The sequence below is a fragment of the Urocitellus parryii genome, chromosome 6 (genome assembly GCF_045843805.1).
Source record: "Urocitellus parryii isolate mUroPar1 chromosome 6, mUroPar1.hap1, whole genome shotgun sequence".
Classification (NCBI taxonomy): Eukaryota; Metazoa; Chordata; class Mammalia; order Rodentia; family Sciuridae; genus Urocitellus; species Urocitellus parryii.
In genome coordinates, this window is record NC_135536.1 from 89,004,078 (window position 1) to 89,022,244 (window position 18,167).

An 18,167-nucleotide genomic window follows, 5' to 3' on the forward strand; every position below is an offset into this window, starting at 1 on the left:
GGACTTGTAGATTGGATGAATATTCTAAGTGTCTAGGCCCATATCAAAGGGAAGTAAACTGTTATATCAATTACTTCCTTTTGAAATCAATATCTAACTTGTTAGGTTGATCTCTGCTTAATGTTTTGCTCTTGGGGCTGGGGTTGTAGCTCAGTGATAGAGTACTTACCTGGCATGTTTGAGGTATTGGGTTTGATCTTCAGTACTACATTTACTACTAAAAAAAAGTTTAAAAATGTTTTACAGAAGCAGCCCTCTCTCCAATTTCTGAATATTTTATTATTGTTGTTTTGCTACTTAATTCATAACCACAGTTCATAATTCACCCCCCTCTTTCTCAATTTTATTTTTCCTTTAAGACCCTGCTACAAAGTCCTTTCTTCTTTGTAGCCTTTCTCTTTCTCATGGCTCTGTACATCTATAGTGTTCCCAAAAGGCCTTTTTCACACTGCTAATTACAGTTTTGTGATTGTTGTCCCGTCTTTTTGTCCAGAATTTAAGCCTTTTTTTTTTTTTTAAATTTTTTAGTTGTTGGATACAATACCTACCTACCTTTCTTTCTTTCTTTTTTTTTTAAAGAGAGAGTGAGAGAGGAGAGAGAGTGAGAGAGAATTTTTTTTTTAATTTTATTTTTTTATTGGTTGTTCACAACATTACAAAGCTCTTGACATATCATATTTCATAAATTAGATTGAAGTGGGTTATGAACTCCCAATTTTACCCCAAATGCAGATTGCAGAATCACCTCAGTTACACATCCACAATTGAGAGAGAGAATTTTTAATATTTATTTTTTAGTTCTCGGCGGACACAACATCTTTGTTGGTATGTGGTGCTGAGGACCGAACCCAGGCCGCACGCATACCAGGCGAGTGCGCTACCGCTTGAGCCACATCCCCAACCCTCTTTCTTTCTTAAAAAAGATTTATTCTTAAGTTTTAGGTGGACACAATATCTTTATTTATATTTATGTGGTGCTGAGGATCGAACTCAGTGCCTTGTGCATGCTAGGCGAGCACTTTACCACTGGGCCACAACCCTAGCCCTATTTTATTTATTTTTATGTGGTACTGAGGATCGAACCCAGTATTTCACACATGCTAAAGGAGTGCTCTACCACTGAGCCACAACCCAGCCCAGAAGAATTTAAGCTTTTTGAGGGGACTTTTTATTTATTCGGTTTTCTGTGGTTTAGTTCCTAGCACATGTTTAGCAAATATTTGATTGTAGCTTTAATTTATCTTCTTATGCTAATAAGGATAGATAACCTGGAGAATAGTGGGCAGAATAAAAAATGTGGCCCTATATAATATCTACAATTTATAATTTGTATTCAGGTAACTTGCATTATGTACTGCATTGAGGTTAATTTTTGTATTCTCTGCTTTAATACAGCTTTTCCCTCTGTTTTAACAGTTATTCCCTGCCCCCCAGTGGTTAAGTTCACAGCTAACAATTGTAGAGCTAAAAGGTTATAAAAATCCTTAGCGTTTATTTTCTTAGACCTTTTGTGATACTGGGGACTGAACCCAGGGCTTCGTGCATGCTAGGCAAGTGCTCTACCACTGAGTTACATACATCTCCAACCTCCTTAGTATTTAAGGTAATACTTAAAATCTCATTTGGTGTACTTTTCAAACAAAACAAGTTTTTCTCCCTTTTTTTCCTTATGTCTAATATGTCTGAAGCCCAGTTTAAACTAAGTGTAGCTTGATCTAGTCTTTTTTTTTTTTTTTTTTTTTTTTAAAGAGAGAGAGAGAGAAGAGAGAGAGAGAGAAGAGAATTTTTAACTTTTATTTTTTAGTTTTCAGCGGACACAACATCTTTGTTTGTATGTGGTGCTGAGGATCGAACCCAGGCCGCACGCATGCCAGGCGAGTGCGCTACTGCTTGAGCCACATCCCCAGCCCCGATCTAGTCTTCTTTTGTCAGCATTTATTCCAGTTTTTCTTATGTATGCAGTGATTGGGTATGTGCTTCACTCTGACCTTTCACTAGATTGTTTTGTAGCTTTACCCAAATTCCCAGAATTTTGCCCCAAGGTAAAGGTTATCATCTTATTTTCAGTGTGTCTTCTGCCCCCAAACTCCTCAAAACTCAAAGTAGTTTGTTAATTTTGTAACTGTCCTGTGGTCTGGATTGGAGTGCCTTCTGTTGTTGATTCTCTTCTGTATTGAGAAGCTGACTCTTGATTTATTTCTTTCTCTCTCTCTCTCTCTCTCTCTCTCTTTCTTTCAATATTTTTTTGTTGTAGATTGAGGTTAATCTGGGCAACTTGTACCTTCATTTATTTATTTTTCTGTGGTATTGAGGGTCAAACCTAGTGCCTCACACTTGCTAGGCAAGCACTCTACCACTGAACCACAACCCCAGCCCCTGACTTGATTTCTTGATGAGAAGTTGACTCTCGACTTCTTGGCAAGATATCCTACCCTAAGACTGTTGATATTTTTTCTTAGAAGACCAAATCTAGGGAGACTGTCATATGACTGATGAGTAATTTCTAAATACCTACCTGCAAAGAAGTTTTCAGTGGTATAGCAAAAATAAGGATGATGGCTGGTGCCTGTAATCTCAGTGACTCAGGAGGCTGAGGCTAGTTTGAGGCCAGCGTGGGCAACGTAGTGAGACCCTTAGCAACTTAGCAAGACCCTGTCTCAAAACAAAAAATAAAAAGAACTAGGGATGTAACTTAGTAATAAAGTGCCCCTGTGTTCAATCCCTAGTACCACCAAAAAAATAAAAATTGAGGGACTGGGGTTGTGACTCAGTGGTAGTGCACTTGCCAACCATGTGTGTGTGGGTCACTGGGTTCAGTCTTCAGCACCACATAGAAAATAAAGGTTTTAAAAAATAAATCTTTTAAAAAAAATAATGTGCAGGATGTGATGAATTTGGTTTGGTTCAGATTAAAAAATGAAAAAATAAAGGTCTAAGCATATTGTTCAGTGGTAGAACACACCTGTGTTTAATTCCCAATGCCACCACCACAAAAAAAGCACAATGTAGCTAATTTTTCATTGATATAAGTGTATAAAAGTCAGATATCAAAGATTATATATTGTGATATGTGTCCTCTCTAGTACTTGAACATGGTACTGGGGATTTAACCCAGGGGTAATTTACCACTGAGCTACATCTCCAGCCTTTTTTATTTTCTATTTTTAAAAATATTTATTTTTTTTAGTTTTCGGCGGACACAACATCTTTGTTTGTATGTGGTGCTGAGGATCGAACCCGGGCTGCACCATGCTAGGTGAGCGCGAATGCTAGGCGAGCGCGCTACCGCTTGAGCCACATCCCCAGCCCTTTATTTTCTATTTTGAGACAGGGTCTCACTAAGTTACTTAAATCCCAAGTTTCCAAGGCTAACCCTGAACTTGCAATCCTCCTGTCTCAGCATCCTGAACTGCTGGGATTACAGGCATTCGCCACCTACCCAGCCAATATTTGATCTTAAAGTGTCCGGTTTTTAGTTTGGCATGGTGATACATGCCTGTAATCCTAGTTGTTGTGGATGCTGAGGCCGGAGGAAAGCTGAGTCAGGAAGATGGTAAGTTCAAGGCCAGCCTGTGCAATTTATCAAGTGCAAGTTTCAAAATAAAAAAGGCCTGGGTGTATAGCTCAGTGGTAGAGTGCCTCTGGGTTCAATCTTTAATACTGGGGAAAAATATTTTTAGAATGAAATCATGGTAATGGTGGTTGATATATTTGTATTTTTTTCTTTTATTTTTTTTAGAGAGAGAGAGAGAATTTTAACGTTTATTTTTTTTTTTTAGTTCTCGGCAGACACAACATCTTTGTTTGTATGTGGTGCTGAGGATCGAACCCGGGCCGCATGCATGCCAGGCGAGCGTGCTACCGCTTGAGCCACATCCCCAGCCCTGGTTGATATATTTGTAAGATAAAATTTTCTTCATCTTATGATGGTCCTTTAAATATTTTTTGGGGGGGAAATTTTACTGTTCTGAGTGTCTAATAATCTAACACCTGTATTGACACCGTCAATATCTGCAAGGCAGTGGTGTCCTTCATGTAAAATAAGTATGCCCCCCCCCTTTTTTTGTGTGTGTGTGGTAATAGGGATTGAATTCAGAACCTTACACATGCTACCATGCTACCACTGAGGTAAATTCCTAGCCTTTTTTATTTTTAGACAGGGTCTCACCAAGTTGCCCAGGTTAACCTCAAACTTGTGACTTTTGTGCCTCAGACTCCTGAGTAGCTGGGACTATAGGAGTGCACCACTGTACTTTACAAATGTGACTTCTTTCATATGTATTCGCATTTGCAGACAATTTTCCAGTGATTTTTTCTTTTTTTTTTTTGGCGGTGTGTGTGTGTGTGTGTGTATGTGTGATAGGCTTCTTATTGATTTCTGCCTGAGTTCAGCCTTGCAGTTTATTTACTGTACCTCCATCCTCTTATCTTCCCAGTAGTTCTGGTTTCTGTTTTTAACATCTTTTGGTGTTTTAAATTTCTGTGCAGGCCTTGGTATAATTAGGTGAAGTTCTTTTGTTCTTCCTTTTTGCTTTCCTAGGTAAGCTGTTTCTTCAGAAGGTTTAGTATTAGATTGAAAACTTGTTTACATTTTTAGACTTGCTGGTCTTTGTTTTATATTCCTCTTGAAGCATTTTCTGAACTTCATGTATTTTTAATGATTTTTGACATTTTTCCAGTCAATTTTAGGATTGAGTGTGTGTTTGTTTTTGTGACACTGGAGATTGAACCCGGGAGTGTTCTGCTTCTGAGGTATATACTCAGCCCTTTTTAAATTTTGAGACTGGTCTTGCTAAATTGCTGAGGGTCATACTAATTTGTCAAGACTGGTCTTGAACTTGTAATACTTGTGCTTCTTCCTCCTACATCACTGGGATTATAGGTGTGTACCACATGCCTGGCTCCTATTGATCTTAGTAAAACAAATTCACTGTTTTATCAAAGTGTCCTTTCATTTTTAAGATATTTACTGTTTTTTCCACTATTGATGAGCATATACAGATGTAAGACTCCATTACAACTTGTTGCTTCTGTTACCAGATGGTAAATTATAGATTCTAGCTCACACTAAGAATCTGTTGTTTTCTAGGTAATAGTCAAAAGGCAGTAGTCATTAAGTGATTAGACATTTTTACAGAAATCTCTCTTCAAGTATCTGACCTGTCAATGATATTCCCCTAAGAAGAAATAATTTGGGATAAGAATCACTGGGTAGTAGTTTTTTTTTCTATTTATAGCTATACCCCTTTGTAAAATGTTAGCCAAAGCAGGGCTACTTATGGTATTTGCTTGTATAACTTGACCCCATTTTCCCAGACCCCATGTTATTGGACATTAAATCAAAATTTGACATTTGAACATGCCTGAAATACTGGATTTTTTTTTTTTTTTTATTCAGCAAGTATGTGTCTGCTCTGTTCCAGGCATTGTGCTAAAGTATTGGACTAGGTGGAGCTAACAGTCTAGTGGGGAAGACATATGCATAGCTTTATTTATTTTTGGTTCTGGGGATTGAGCCCCAGGGCCCTTTAATTTTTTTTTTTTTTTTTTTTTTGGTACCAGGGATTGAACTCAGGGGCACTAGTCCACTGAGCCCAATCCCCAGCCCTGTTTTGTATTTTATTAGAGACAGGGTCTCACTGAGTAGCTTAGCTAGCACCTTGCCATTGCTGATGGCTGGCTTTGAACTGGTGATCCTCCTGCCTCAGCCTTCCGAGCTGCTGGGATTTACAGGTGTGCACCATTGCGCCTGGCTGCCCTTTTTATTTTATGAGGCAGGAAAAAAAAATTAAGATTTTTATGTTGGGCTGAACCAACAGGGTGAGCTATAACTGTAATGAGAGAATTTCAATAGCAAGTTGAAACAGCATCAACTTTGTAGCCAGGTTGGCATCTTAAAATCTTGGGTTATATATAAGGATGCCTTTTAAAGGAAGTAAGTTGTTTTATATCTGAACAATATAACCAAGAACTTAGTTTGAGAAACACTGCATTAAAAGTAGAATGTAACCACTAAAGCTGTTACTTGAAAAAGTGAACAAAATTTAAAAAGAAAAACAGAAAAAAAAAGTGGTTACTTGATAACAGCATAATTGTAAATTGAAACTGGATCACTGAATTGAAACTGCAAGGCTGAACTCAGGGGTATGGCAGTGTTATTTTTAGATTTTTTTTTCCTCTTCTCTGTACTGGAGGTGGAACCCAGTGGTACTCTACCTTTGAGCTACATCTCAGTCCTTTTTATTTTTGAGACAGGGTCTTCCCAAGTTGCTCAGGTTGTTCTTGAACTTGGGATCCTCCTTGCCTCAGTTTGCCAAGTAGCTGGAATTAAAGGATGGACCACAACACCTGGCTTTAGCGTTTTTTATAATAAATCTCCTGACCATTATTGGTTAGATCCACTCCATTTTGAAAAACTATTATGAGGTGGGCTGGGGATGTGGCTCTCGGGTGGAGGCCCTGGGTTCTATCCCCAGTAGGAGTGTGGGAGGAAGGGAGGGAAGCAAGCAGGCATGTGGTCACTCATGCTTGTAATCTCATCTGCTCTGGAAGCTGAGGCAGGAGGATCACAAGTTCTCAGGCCTGTCTAGGGGCAACTCTTAGAAGGGGCTGGGGATGTAGCTCAGTTGTAGAGTACATGCCTAGCATGCAACAGGCCTGGGTTAAATCCCTCTTATTGCCAAAAACAAAACAAACATGTTAACATGGGTAGCTTACCTCTCACTTTTTTTTTTTTTGGTATTGGGGTGGAACTTGGGGATTTATCACTGAGCTACATCTCTAGTCCTCCCCCCACCCTTTAATTTTGAGACAGAATCTCACTAGTTGCTGAGGATCTCACTGAGATGCTGAGGCTTGCCTCTATCTTGTGATCTTCCTGCCTCAGCCTCATAATAGCTGGCATACAGGCATGTACCACAGCATCCCAACTTTACTACTTACACTTTTAATGCAGTGTTTCTTAAAGGAGATATAGTGCTGAATCTTGAACATTGTTTTCTTAAATATCTGGTGTTTTGTTATGTTTGCCTGGAATAGGGAAAGAGTACCAAAAAAAAAAAAAAAAAATTCAACTCCCCTTCTTCCATCTAATTTGTCCTCACAGATTTTTCCCAATTAGAGATGTCATTTTGGGATGCATGGCTGTTAATCAGTCATTCATACCTTAAGAACAAATGTATGAATGCTACATCAACATAAATTTTGTTTCATAAAATGAAAATTTTGTATGAAAAAACTGTAGACCCATGAGAAGGCATTCTTGGATGAGGTGGGAGATTCTGATAAGGTAGTTGTAGGAAAGAGGTTCTTGGAGTCAGGGAAGAGGAGGATGGCATTGAAGTGTTGCTTTTCAATTTTGCCTAGGGTCTTGAATGCTTTTGCTGCTAGTGCCTCTATCAGGGGTTTTAGAACAATTCCCGAAGTCTGAATTTTAGTTCTGTAGTCTGGACTATTCCAGCACAATTAACGTACATGTTGTCATCTATTATCTCCTCAGGAAGTGCAGAATGAAGAGAAAGGTGGTCCTTCCCTTAGGAAAGTAGGTCAGATCAGTCCAGTTGGCTCAGTGTCCTCCTCTTGACTCTTGCCTTTCAGTCTCTTCATAGTCCTTCATAGTGTTTTGTATTGTCATAAAGCACATGTGAGTTCGAAGTATTTACTAATTCTTCTGAGAGTGAAAGCAGTTTTTAGGACATTGACCATGATTTTTGTATGCCCTGGCCACACCCATCCCCTTTTTTTCTGTCATTTTAAACGCTTCCCTTTTACAGGCATGTTAGTAGTACAGAAGATAAAAATGGTAGGTAATGGATAGAGGAGAAAGAAATCTAGTTTTTGATATTTAATTAGGAGAAATACAGACCATTAACTTCAGCCTGACACATAAATAATATTTTCTTTGCACCCCATAGCATAAATGTCTTGAAGAAACAAAAACTGGATACACAGGATATAGGCACTAAAACCCAGATAATACTTTTGCACGAATTTCTCGCTTCCTTGTATTACTGCTTTATCACATCTTTCCTCTTTATATCAGACAGTTTAGTGGTAACTCCTCTTCCTTTCCAACTCCTGAGTTAGGCTTTGGGTCTTCTCCCTATTTTCCTAGTGTTCTTAGGTTGTGGATTTTGCAGACTCAACCACCCTTCTCTCAAGGTCTGTCCTTCAAGGTTTCCCCGAAGCTGTGGCGCTTTTCAAGCCCCCAGCACTTTGGAGAGGAAGTCCTTGGATTCTTGTGATGGGCCTATGAAGCCAGGGGGTCTGCGGAGCCCCGTGTGGGTGTGGCTGGGCGAGGCAGGGGCGGGGCCTGCAGGGAGCCGGAGGGAAAGGGTGGAAGGCACAGCTTAGAAAGGCCCGGCGGGCAGAGGTTTCAGAGTTTTCACGAAGGCTTCGAGTACGAAGCTGGGGATTTGGTGCCTCCCTCCCTGCCTTGCCTTTCTCGATTCTAGAAGCTTCAGTTGGCTTTTCTGGGTTGCTGGTACGAGGAAAGGCAGCGGCTTCGGCTCCGGGGGCGGGTCCCAAGGGTCTCGTCGCTGCTCCGGGGCCGTTTGGCCTTCTGGCGTTGGGGGAGGGGCATGGGAGTTGCTGCTCGCGCCTCTCTCTGCGCCTGCGCGGCGGGCTCTGCGCTGGTAGGAGCGCGTGCGCGGTGACGTGGACGTCCGGTGCGCGCGCAGGCTCTTCAGCTGGAGCGGACACACGGTGTGCGAACCGAAGAGAATAACCCGCCCCCAGCGGGATATGAAGGACTCCGGGTGAAGCCGGCCACGCCCCGCACGGTAACTGTCGGGCGTGGGTGGAGGGCGTCGCTTTAGTGTTGGCCGGATTGGAGTTTTTCGAGAGTTTGAAGCTCTTGTGTGTTTGAACGGCTTGAGCAGCATTTTACTGAGAGATCTTCGCACGCCCCGGCCAGGCCAGGCCAGGCCTTGCGCGGGGCCGCCCTTGGCGCGCGCCTATGGTCCCTTAAGCGAGGCTGCGCATGTCACCTCGCCCTCGTCCCCGGCCTCACTTCCGCGTCGCGCTTCTTACTAACTGGGAACATCGACGCCAAAGAAGCGGCCACGAGGCGGGCGGGGTGAGAAGCGTCCTTGGCGCGGCCCTGCCCTCGCGTGCGTGGGGCGCAGCACCGCATGGTGTGATCCGCGTGAGCATTTCCAGTCCGGCACTGGGCTCTAGGTCGCCTGGTGCACTTTGCATTTTAGAGCTCAGTTCGCCGGGTTCCAAATCTCCGGAAACAGTGCCGACGTCGCTTTTTCTAAGGAGCTGGGTGCAGCGTTTGACACCTGTACAGACATCTTTTTTAGCTCGTAATTCCTGGTTGTATTGAGGCAAGACTGCGAGTTTAATAAGGGAGGCGAGGAAGAGTTGTATAGCAGTGGGAACTTTGTAAACAAAGGACCTGTGATTCTTACGTGCAAAAATGAGGGCGGGGAAAACAGGTGGAAGAGCAGGTGTTATTTTCTTTTTCCCTTTATGGAATAGCCTTCGACTAGTTTTCCGTTTGTGGGGCTTCTCATTTCTGTTAAATTGTGAAGTAGGTTTCTGCCCTCAGTGAAAGGTGAGTCTGGTGTGTTAATAAGCTCTGATCACCAGTAACTGGAGTTGAGGAATCTGTGCGAAGACTTAAAAAGAGAAGTTAGGGATTATTTTAGTGTAACTGGGATGATAGAGAAGTTGTAGTGTCTGCTGCGAATAATTTTGTCTTGCCTCTCAATCTTTGGGAATGCCTCCTTCCTCTGCTAAGGTTGGAAGCTGGGAGCGGTGAAGGATGCCTGAAAGGAGGGGTTACTGATGGCCGAACAGCGGGAGAAACCAAAGTACTGTACTTCTGAGGGAAAACCACTCTCCCAAGCTCGCGTCGCCCGAGCAGACACGTGGATCTTGAGAAGTCTCTAGCCCACCCGAGAGCTGTCCGTGCGTGCTGCAGAGCTCGCCGGGCTTATGTAGCGGAGTCTCTTGTAAACTGCCTGCGCTGCTTGCTCCTTTTTGTGCACGACGCTGCTGCTGGGTTTCAGCAAAGGTGCCTGGGGGCGGCGTGACGGCTGCTGGGAACGGGGCTGGCTGGGTGGTTGGTTACGTAGTCTCCACGGTAACAGAATGTGGCTGGGTCCCGCGGTGCGATCACTGGGTTCTGGCCAGCAGCACGTGATCTGTCCTGACTCCTCGTCCCCGGAAGAGCTTTTCTTGCGGCAATTTTTCACGTGGTTCTTGACTAGCTGGCCTCTGCAGTTGAAAAGCTGCGGTTGGGGGCCCTTGATAGTTGACGGTGTCTGTTCCTGGCCTTTTCATTTCCAAGGGTATTGGAACGTTCTAGCGTTTATTTCAGCCTTAGGATTATGTTTACAACTGTTGTGTGGATACAGTAGTAGATTGGGTCCATTAACAAAAACAAGCTAAAGACCTGGGGAAGTGTAATGCCCTGGGTATTTTGACATACTTTCGCCAAATTTGACTACTGTCCATTTCTTCCATAAAAGTGTTTTTCAGATTCTAGTTAGCAAATGTCAGGAGACCTGAGCCTTGCTACTGCGAATTGAAGTTTGGGCTTCATTGCTAGAAATAGAAAATGCCTCTGAAGTCAACAATAATAGGGGAAGATAAGCGGATAGGACTACTTTGGGCCAGTACATACCTTTGCCCAGAAACCTGAAGGTGTTTCAGATAATTTTGAAATTTACTCTGTAAGGTTGGAACAGTAAAATACTAGGCCATTGTCTGGTTCAAAGTGAATGCTAATTTGAAAGTGCTATTTATTTAATAAAATTAATGAGGGTTAAGAACAACGAAGAAAGTAGTTGGCTATTACTGTTTTTGCTGTTGTTTACTGTTATAATTTTGTGATCATATTCACACATTTCTTTTGAACTGAAAATTTTGGGGCCCAACTATATAAGGCAAAATACTGAAATTCAAGTGAATTAATTTTGTTAAAATTTTTGAGTTTTAAAAACATGATTTAACTTATTTATTTCCTTATAGTGCTTACTCTACAGTACAGCATTTATCTTGTGAAGGTTGTGGTTCTGTTTATCAATTCAGGAAACTTTTGAGAATGTGTTGACCATGATTTGAATATATTTGTGTTTTAAAAGTAGTAGTATTAGCCTGGTGGTCTGTAATCCCAGTAGCTAGGGAGGCTGAGACAAGGATTGTGAGTTCAAAGCCAGCCATCAGCAATGGCGAGGTGCTAAGCAACTCAGTGAGACCCTGTCTCCAAATAAAATGCAAAATAGGGCTGGGGATGGGGCTCAGTGGCTGAGTGCCCCTGAGTACACTCCCTGATATCAAGAGAAAAAAAAAAGTATTGATTTAGATGGATAAGGCGTCTGTCGTCCGTCCCCCCCCCCCCCCAGGTGCTATGTTACTGAGCTACATCCCCAGTTGTGATGTGGAATTTTTGTGTATTTAAAAAAAAATTCGGCACATGGAAAAAAAAAATTTGTGTGTGTGCTATTGGGAATTGAACCCAGGAGAGTTCTACCACTAAGCTACCTATCCCCCCCCCCCAAAAAAAAAAAGCCTTTAACCCCCCCCCTCATTAAGTTGCTCAGGCTGGCCTGGTATTTGCCATCCTCTTCCCTCAATTTCCCAGGTAGTTGAGATACAGGAGTAAACTCGGATTACAGGAGTCTGCCACCATGGTGCCCAGTTTGTAAATCATTGAAGTAGCATATTTTGTGGGTTGTATGAGGGTCATTAGTAGTTAATGATTTCTCAGAGGTCACTGGTGAAAAGACATTTAGAGTAGGGACTCTGAATTATAACAATTTATGAAACTTGCCACATTACTTTAAAACAATTTTGCTTTGAAAGATTGTGTGTATGTATTCTGATGTGGCTTTTCAGGACATTAGAATATTTTCATTTCACAACTAAATTTACCTTCTTGGCCCCTCTCCCACCTCAAGTATGGGGTATTGAACCTAGGAGTGCTCTACTACTGAGCTACTTTCCCAGCTCTTTTTATTTTTTAGTTTTGAGACAGTTTTGCTAAATTGCCCAGGCTGGCCTCAAACCTCTCTATCCTTCTGTCCTCAGCTTTCTGAGTAGCTGGGATTACAGGAGAATGCTACCACAATCCAATCTTCTTTATTTATTTATTTATTTATTTTTAAAGCAACATACCTTTTATTTATTTTTTTTTAAGAGAGAGGGGAGAGAGAGAGAGAGAGAGAATTTTTAATATTTATTTTTTAGTTCTCGGCAGACACAACATCTTTGTTGGTATGTGGTGCTAAGGATCGAACCCGGGCCGCACGCATACCAGGCGAGCGCGCTACCGCTTGAGCCACATCCCCAGCCCCAATCTTCTTTATTTTGCTGTTTATAGTGGTTATATCTAGATAAATGCTTGATGTTGAAAAGTTGCACTGAAGTTTTCTTTTTGCTTTTTCTTTTCCTTTTTTTTTTGGGGGGGGGGATTGAAGCTTGGACCTCATGCATTATAGGCAAGTACTTTACTGAACTGAAGAATATTTTGAACATAAAGGGATGTATATACACCAAATCTGGTCTTTATTAAAGGTTTTAGAGAGCTAAATACAGTAGTTTTAGAATCTTGCTGTAAAGAGATTTCTTCCTGAGTAGCCCAGCACTTCCAAAGTGCTTTGATTTTTTTTGCAATAGTGTTTTCTTTATGTGTTTGAAACAACTCAATACCCTGAATTCGATTACCCTTTGGTTAAAAAAAAGTCCAGTGCAGTAGCCCCAAATATAGGCACATGCCCATGGTGAATGAAATATTGCTAAATTGATGTGGAATAAGAATTCAATTCCATGTTTTTAAATAGAGCCATTGTAGCTTAAAGTAGAGAGAGGTTTTGGTCCTAAATTGGGTCTTTGATTTTATACTTTTTTTTTTTTTTTTTTTTTTTGCATTATACTGGGAATTGAACCCATGGCTTCCTGCATTTTAGGAAAATGCTCTACCACTGAACTATATCCCCAGCCCCTGATTTTATGCATTTTGAGTAACTGAGGTATAACTTGATTGATTTAGCTTTTTTTTTTTTAAGACCTTAAATAAATTGCAGGTCTGAAAGTTCTAACTCCTTCTGTCTCCCTGGCATATTTTTACCTTTTAAAAAATTATTATTTTTTAATTTGCTGCCTATGTACCAAGTTAGAGTAGAGCAGTCTGACTTTTTGCCCTTAATTTTGTTGTTGTTGAGGCAACAGGAAAAACTAGATACATGTATTATATAGTATAAAATTTATTTCAAGTACAGTGTGTAATTTTCTGTCATTTGGCTCTTTGACATTTTGTAGATTAATGTTTAATAGATAGTGATTTTAAAGTGTTGCTTAAAACATCTCTGTCCTGGCTTTACCTATAATGATCTAAAAACAAAGATTTAATATTATAGAAGATAATGTTTAAGAAATTCTAAATCTGTTCATCTATTTTATAGGTTTGGGATAACTAAAAAATTGATCTTTGCCTTCTTAGTCATATTTAAATGCACTTAAGAATGTTTTCCATATTTCTGACAAAATAGTACTTTGTAACAAAACCTTGTGCTTTATGAATAAATAAATACAAGGTTAGAAGTTTGCATTGTGTGAATTATACACCATTGTAAGAGTGTATAATTGAAACATTACATGCTCATTTACTCTGTGTAACTTTTGGTGAGGTTTCTTAGATTTATTATTTTATAAGGTCATCTTATTTGTGACTTCCACATTTGTGTAACTTTGTTTTGCTGACCTCTGATAGGTATTGCCTTAGCATATTAATTTTAGGAAACCTGTAAAGTTCATAGGTAAAAGCCTGAGGTGTCTTTTTTTTTTTTTTTTTTTTGGTTACTGGAGATTAAACCTAGGGATGCTTAACCATTGAGCTACATCCCCAGCCCTTTTTATTTTTATTTTTATTTTGAGACAGAGTTTTATCAAGTTGTTTAGGGCCTTGCTAATTTGCGGAGGTTGGCTTTGAACTTGTGATCCTCCTGCCTCAGCCTCTGAAGTTGCTGGAATTAACAGATGTGTGCCATCATTCCTGGCTCTGATGTCTTGTATATATAATTTATCACAAATATGTATATTTAGGATAAAGTTATGGTAGAATTTTTATAGGGCTGGAATATTGTTAATTTTACTAGATTGAAGTGAACTAAAAAATGATTAGAATGATTAGATATTCTGGAATGAATATCCTTGTAGTGATGACAAGAAGGGTATAAACAGTGTCTTAGAGGAATTTAGGAATATTAAGCAGTGTCTTAGAGGAATTTAGGAATATTTTGGGGATGACATAATCATTGTATTCGTATAATAAATATTAACTTAATTAAAGGTTTGTTTGGTTTTTTTGCTTGTTTTTAGGATGGAAAGGCCATTGTGATTATGTGATAACTACAGTTATCATACTACTGAGTTTCTCACTGGAATCATGGAGGAGAAACAGCAGATTATATTGGCTAATCAAGATGGTGGGACAGTGGCAGGAACAGCACCTACCTTCTTTGTCATCCTAAAACAGCCAGGAAATGGCAAAACTGACCAAGGAATTTTGGTTACTAATCGAGATGCCTGTGCTTTGGCTAGTAAGGTGTCATCACCAGGAAAATCTAAAGGGAAGATTTGCCTTCCAGCTGATTGTACTGTGGGAAGAATCACTGTCACACTCGATAACAATAGTATGTGGAATGAGTTCCATAATCGAAGCACAGAGATGATTCTGACCAAGCAGGGAAGACGCATGTTTCCTTATTGTCGATATTGGATAACAGGTTTAGATTCAAATTTAAAGTATATTCTTGTCATGGATATATCTCCTGTGGATAACCATCGTTACAAGTGGAATGGCCGTTGGTGGGAACCCAGTGGGAAGGCTGAGCCACACGTTTTGGGGAGGGTTTTTATTCATCCAGAATCTCCTTCTACAGGTCATTATTGGATGCATCAACCAGTTTCTTTCTATAAACTCAAACTCACCAACAATACACTGGATCAAGAAGGACATATTATCTTACACTCTATGCATCGCTACCTGCCAAGACTTCATTTGGTACCCGCAGAGAAGGCTACAGAAGTGATACAATTAAATGGTCCTGGTGTCCACACTTTTACCTTCCCCCAGACTGAATTCTTTGCAGTAACAGCTTATCAGAACATTCAGATTACTCAATTGAAAATAGATTACAATCCATTTGCGAAAGGCTTTCGGGATGATGGTCTGAATAGTAAGCCCCAGAGAGATGGAAAACAAAAGAACAACTCTGACCAAGAGGGGAATAGTGTTCCCAGTTCTCCTGGTCATCGGGTTCGTCTCGCAGAAGGTGAGGGGTCAGAGTTACAGCCAGTTGATTTTGATCCATCAATAAAGTGTATGGAGAAGCCGCCCCTTAATATAAAACAAGACTTTTTTGGTTTCATGGATACTGATTCAGCACTTGAAGTTCCTCAATTGAAGCAAGAGATTTCTGAAAGGTAGGTGATAGGTTTTTTAAAATTTATTATTTTTTTTTTAATTTTTAGAAATAAAAAGGTTGGTTGAGAAGGGCCAGATTTTTGATTTGACACATTGATTTTGTAGAATACTTTAAACATTGATAAATGTGAGACACTGTAAGACTACAATTGTTTTACATTCTGTAATACGATTGTTCATTTTTCTCAGTTGGATTCAAGATCTAGAATTGAAGCAAATTGGATAATTTATTGGAGTAGAGTTTTTTTGTTTATATTTAGAATGTTCTCTTATTAACATATATAGACAACTAATAATAATTGAAGAAAAAAAGCCCAGGTCATAATTGAAAGGAAATTTATCCAAATGAGGCATAAAATGTGTTCAGAGTAAACTTGTTTATGTCTATTGTTTATGATTTGCTGCCCTATGGATTTCCTAATCTATAAATTTCCCAGTTGAAAAACCAAGCTAAAGATTATTATATACTAAGGTAGCATGATGTACCGTTTCTTTTTAAAAATTTTTATGCTGTGTAACTGTGAACCTTGTACTCTTTGATCAATACCTCTCACCCCTGGTAACCATTCTTTGATGGCTACTTTGCAGTGTTTGTCTCTCTGCATCTTCCTTATTTCACTTACAGTGTCTTATAAGCTCATCTATGTTGTCACAACTGATAGGATTTCCTTTTTTTTTTTTAAAATAAAGCTCAGTAATATCCCATTGTAAACATATGCAATCTGGGCACTGTAGCATATAGCAATTTGGAGGCTGAGTCAGGAGGATGGGAAGTTTGAGGCCAACCTGGGTAGTTACTGAGACCCTGTCTCAAAAAAGAAAGGGCTGATGGTAGAGCTCAATGGTAGAGAACATGCCTACCATGTGTGAGACGCTGGGTTTGATCCTCTGGCACCTCAAAAAAAAATACTCTTGGGATATAGCTTAGTGGTAGGGTGCCCCTTGGGTTTGATCACCAGTATGGAGGGACAGAAAGTATATCTGTATGGTCTGTATGTGTTTGTATTTCTGGTTTAGAGTTTTGTGGTTTTTGCATACTTATACAGACTTAACTGTGAGCATCCCGAATCTGAAAAGCTTCAATGTCTGAAATACTTTGAAAGCCAGAACTTTGAGGGTCTGTTAATGCTCAAAAGTTTTGGATTTCAGATTTTGGAGTTTTGGATTAGGGATGCTCAAGCTGTATCACTTGTTCTTTATTCTTTCATCTTTCATCATACACTTCAATTGTTTCCCTATCTTGACTGCTTTGCTATTGTGAAAAACAATGATGTTTCTTGATATTTGTAATTTTTTTTTTTTTTTTTTTTTTTTTTTAAGATTGAACCCATGGTCTCACACATGCTCATTTACCACTGAGTTACATCTTCAGCCCTTTAAAAGATAGGTTTTTGCTAAATTCCCTGGCTGGGTTTGAACTTGTGATCCCACTGCTTCCACCTTCTGACTAGCTGGAATTACAGATACAAGCTATCTTTTGAGTATTAGAATCCAAATTCAGCAGAAGTAAATCTGAGCCCACTTCTTTCCTTTGCCTTCCCTTTCTTATTTGTATCCTGTTAATAGCTACTGTTCTTTATTGTAGAATTCCCAGGCGCATGAGATTCTCTATCCTTATCTGTAGGCAGGTTGGTTTTTTTGCTTTTTCAGCATATATTTTCCACCATGTTTTTCTTTGTAGTTAGAATTAGCAGATACCAGCTTTAATACTTGATTCTCCACTCAGTTTAATTATCTTGATTATCCAGAGCAATTTAAACAATTGATCATCAATTATAGTAATGATGTTGTTGATAATGATTTTTTTTAGTTGCATATGGACTCAATGCCTTTATTTGTTTTTATGTGGCGCTAGGATCGAACCCAGTGCCTCACGCTTGCGAGGTGAGTGCTCTACTACTGAGCTACAACTCCACCTATTATTATTTTTATTTTTTGGTGGTGCTGGAGTTTTCCTCATGCTAGGCAACTACTCTACTACATCTCTGGCTCACAGTTAAAATATTTTTACCCTCATTATCCAAAAGTTTAATATGCTCTTGGATGGTGGAAAATTAATCATTAAAATTCCTTTGGGGGCCTGATGTGGTGGCACATACCTGTAATCCCAGCAGCTCAAGAGGCAGGAGTTCAAATTCATCAGCAGCAGCTTAGCGAGTCCGTATGCAATTTAGCGAGAACCTGTTTCAAAATGAAATACAAAAAAGGGCTGGGGATGCTAAGTAGTTGAGTGCTCTTGGGCTCAATACTCAGTATCCAAAACAACCAACCAACCAAACAACAACAATCCCCCCCAAAATAAAAAAAAAAAAAAACTTTTGGGGGACTAAAGAATTCTTATAGCTCAGTGGTGGAGCATTTGCCTAGCAAGGCCCTGTCTTCAGTTCTCAGTAATGGGTACCTTTGGAGGCCAGTAAAGGAGTTCTGATAAGGTGAAAGGGTCAGGTGTATTTCTTTGTTATAAATAGCAGCTGATGGATGGGATTATGTATGGTTGAACTTTTGATCTAATGGATTGAGAGAATAGTTCAGAGTAATGACTGAGCCTCTTCATAATTGAAGGGGAAAAAAATAACTTGCATCATGCTCCAAGAAATAACATTATCTTCATATGTGAAAATGACATTTAGCTGGATGTAAACTTTGTCTCCAAATGGCCTGATTTATGATCAGAAATTATTTTAAGGCAAATGTTGGCTAATTAACCTATAGCCTATTTTTTCTGTGTATA

The 18,167-nt window shown here is 39.8% G+C and overlaps 1 protein-coding gene across 3 annotated transcripts in view; it reads left to right on the top strand.

Annotated features, from left to right (window-relative positions):
• Mga (MAX dimerization protein MGA) overlaps positions 1-18,167 on the top strand; it is a 129,357-nt gene that overhangs the window by 32,235 nt on the left and 78,955 nt on the right. For all 3 annotated transcript variants that reach the window (XM_026390625.2, XM_077800306.1, XM_077800307.1), the window contains exon 2: positions 14,329-15,435. In XM_026390625.2, coding sequence (XP_026246410.1) covers positions 14,396-15,435 — 1,040 coding nt within the window. In that variant the 5' untranslated portion in view covers positions 14,329-14,395. The remainder of the gene's footprint in view (positions 1-14,328; positions 15,436-18,167) is intronic.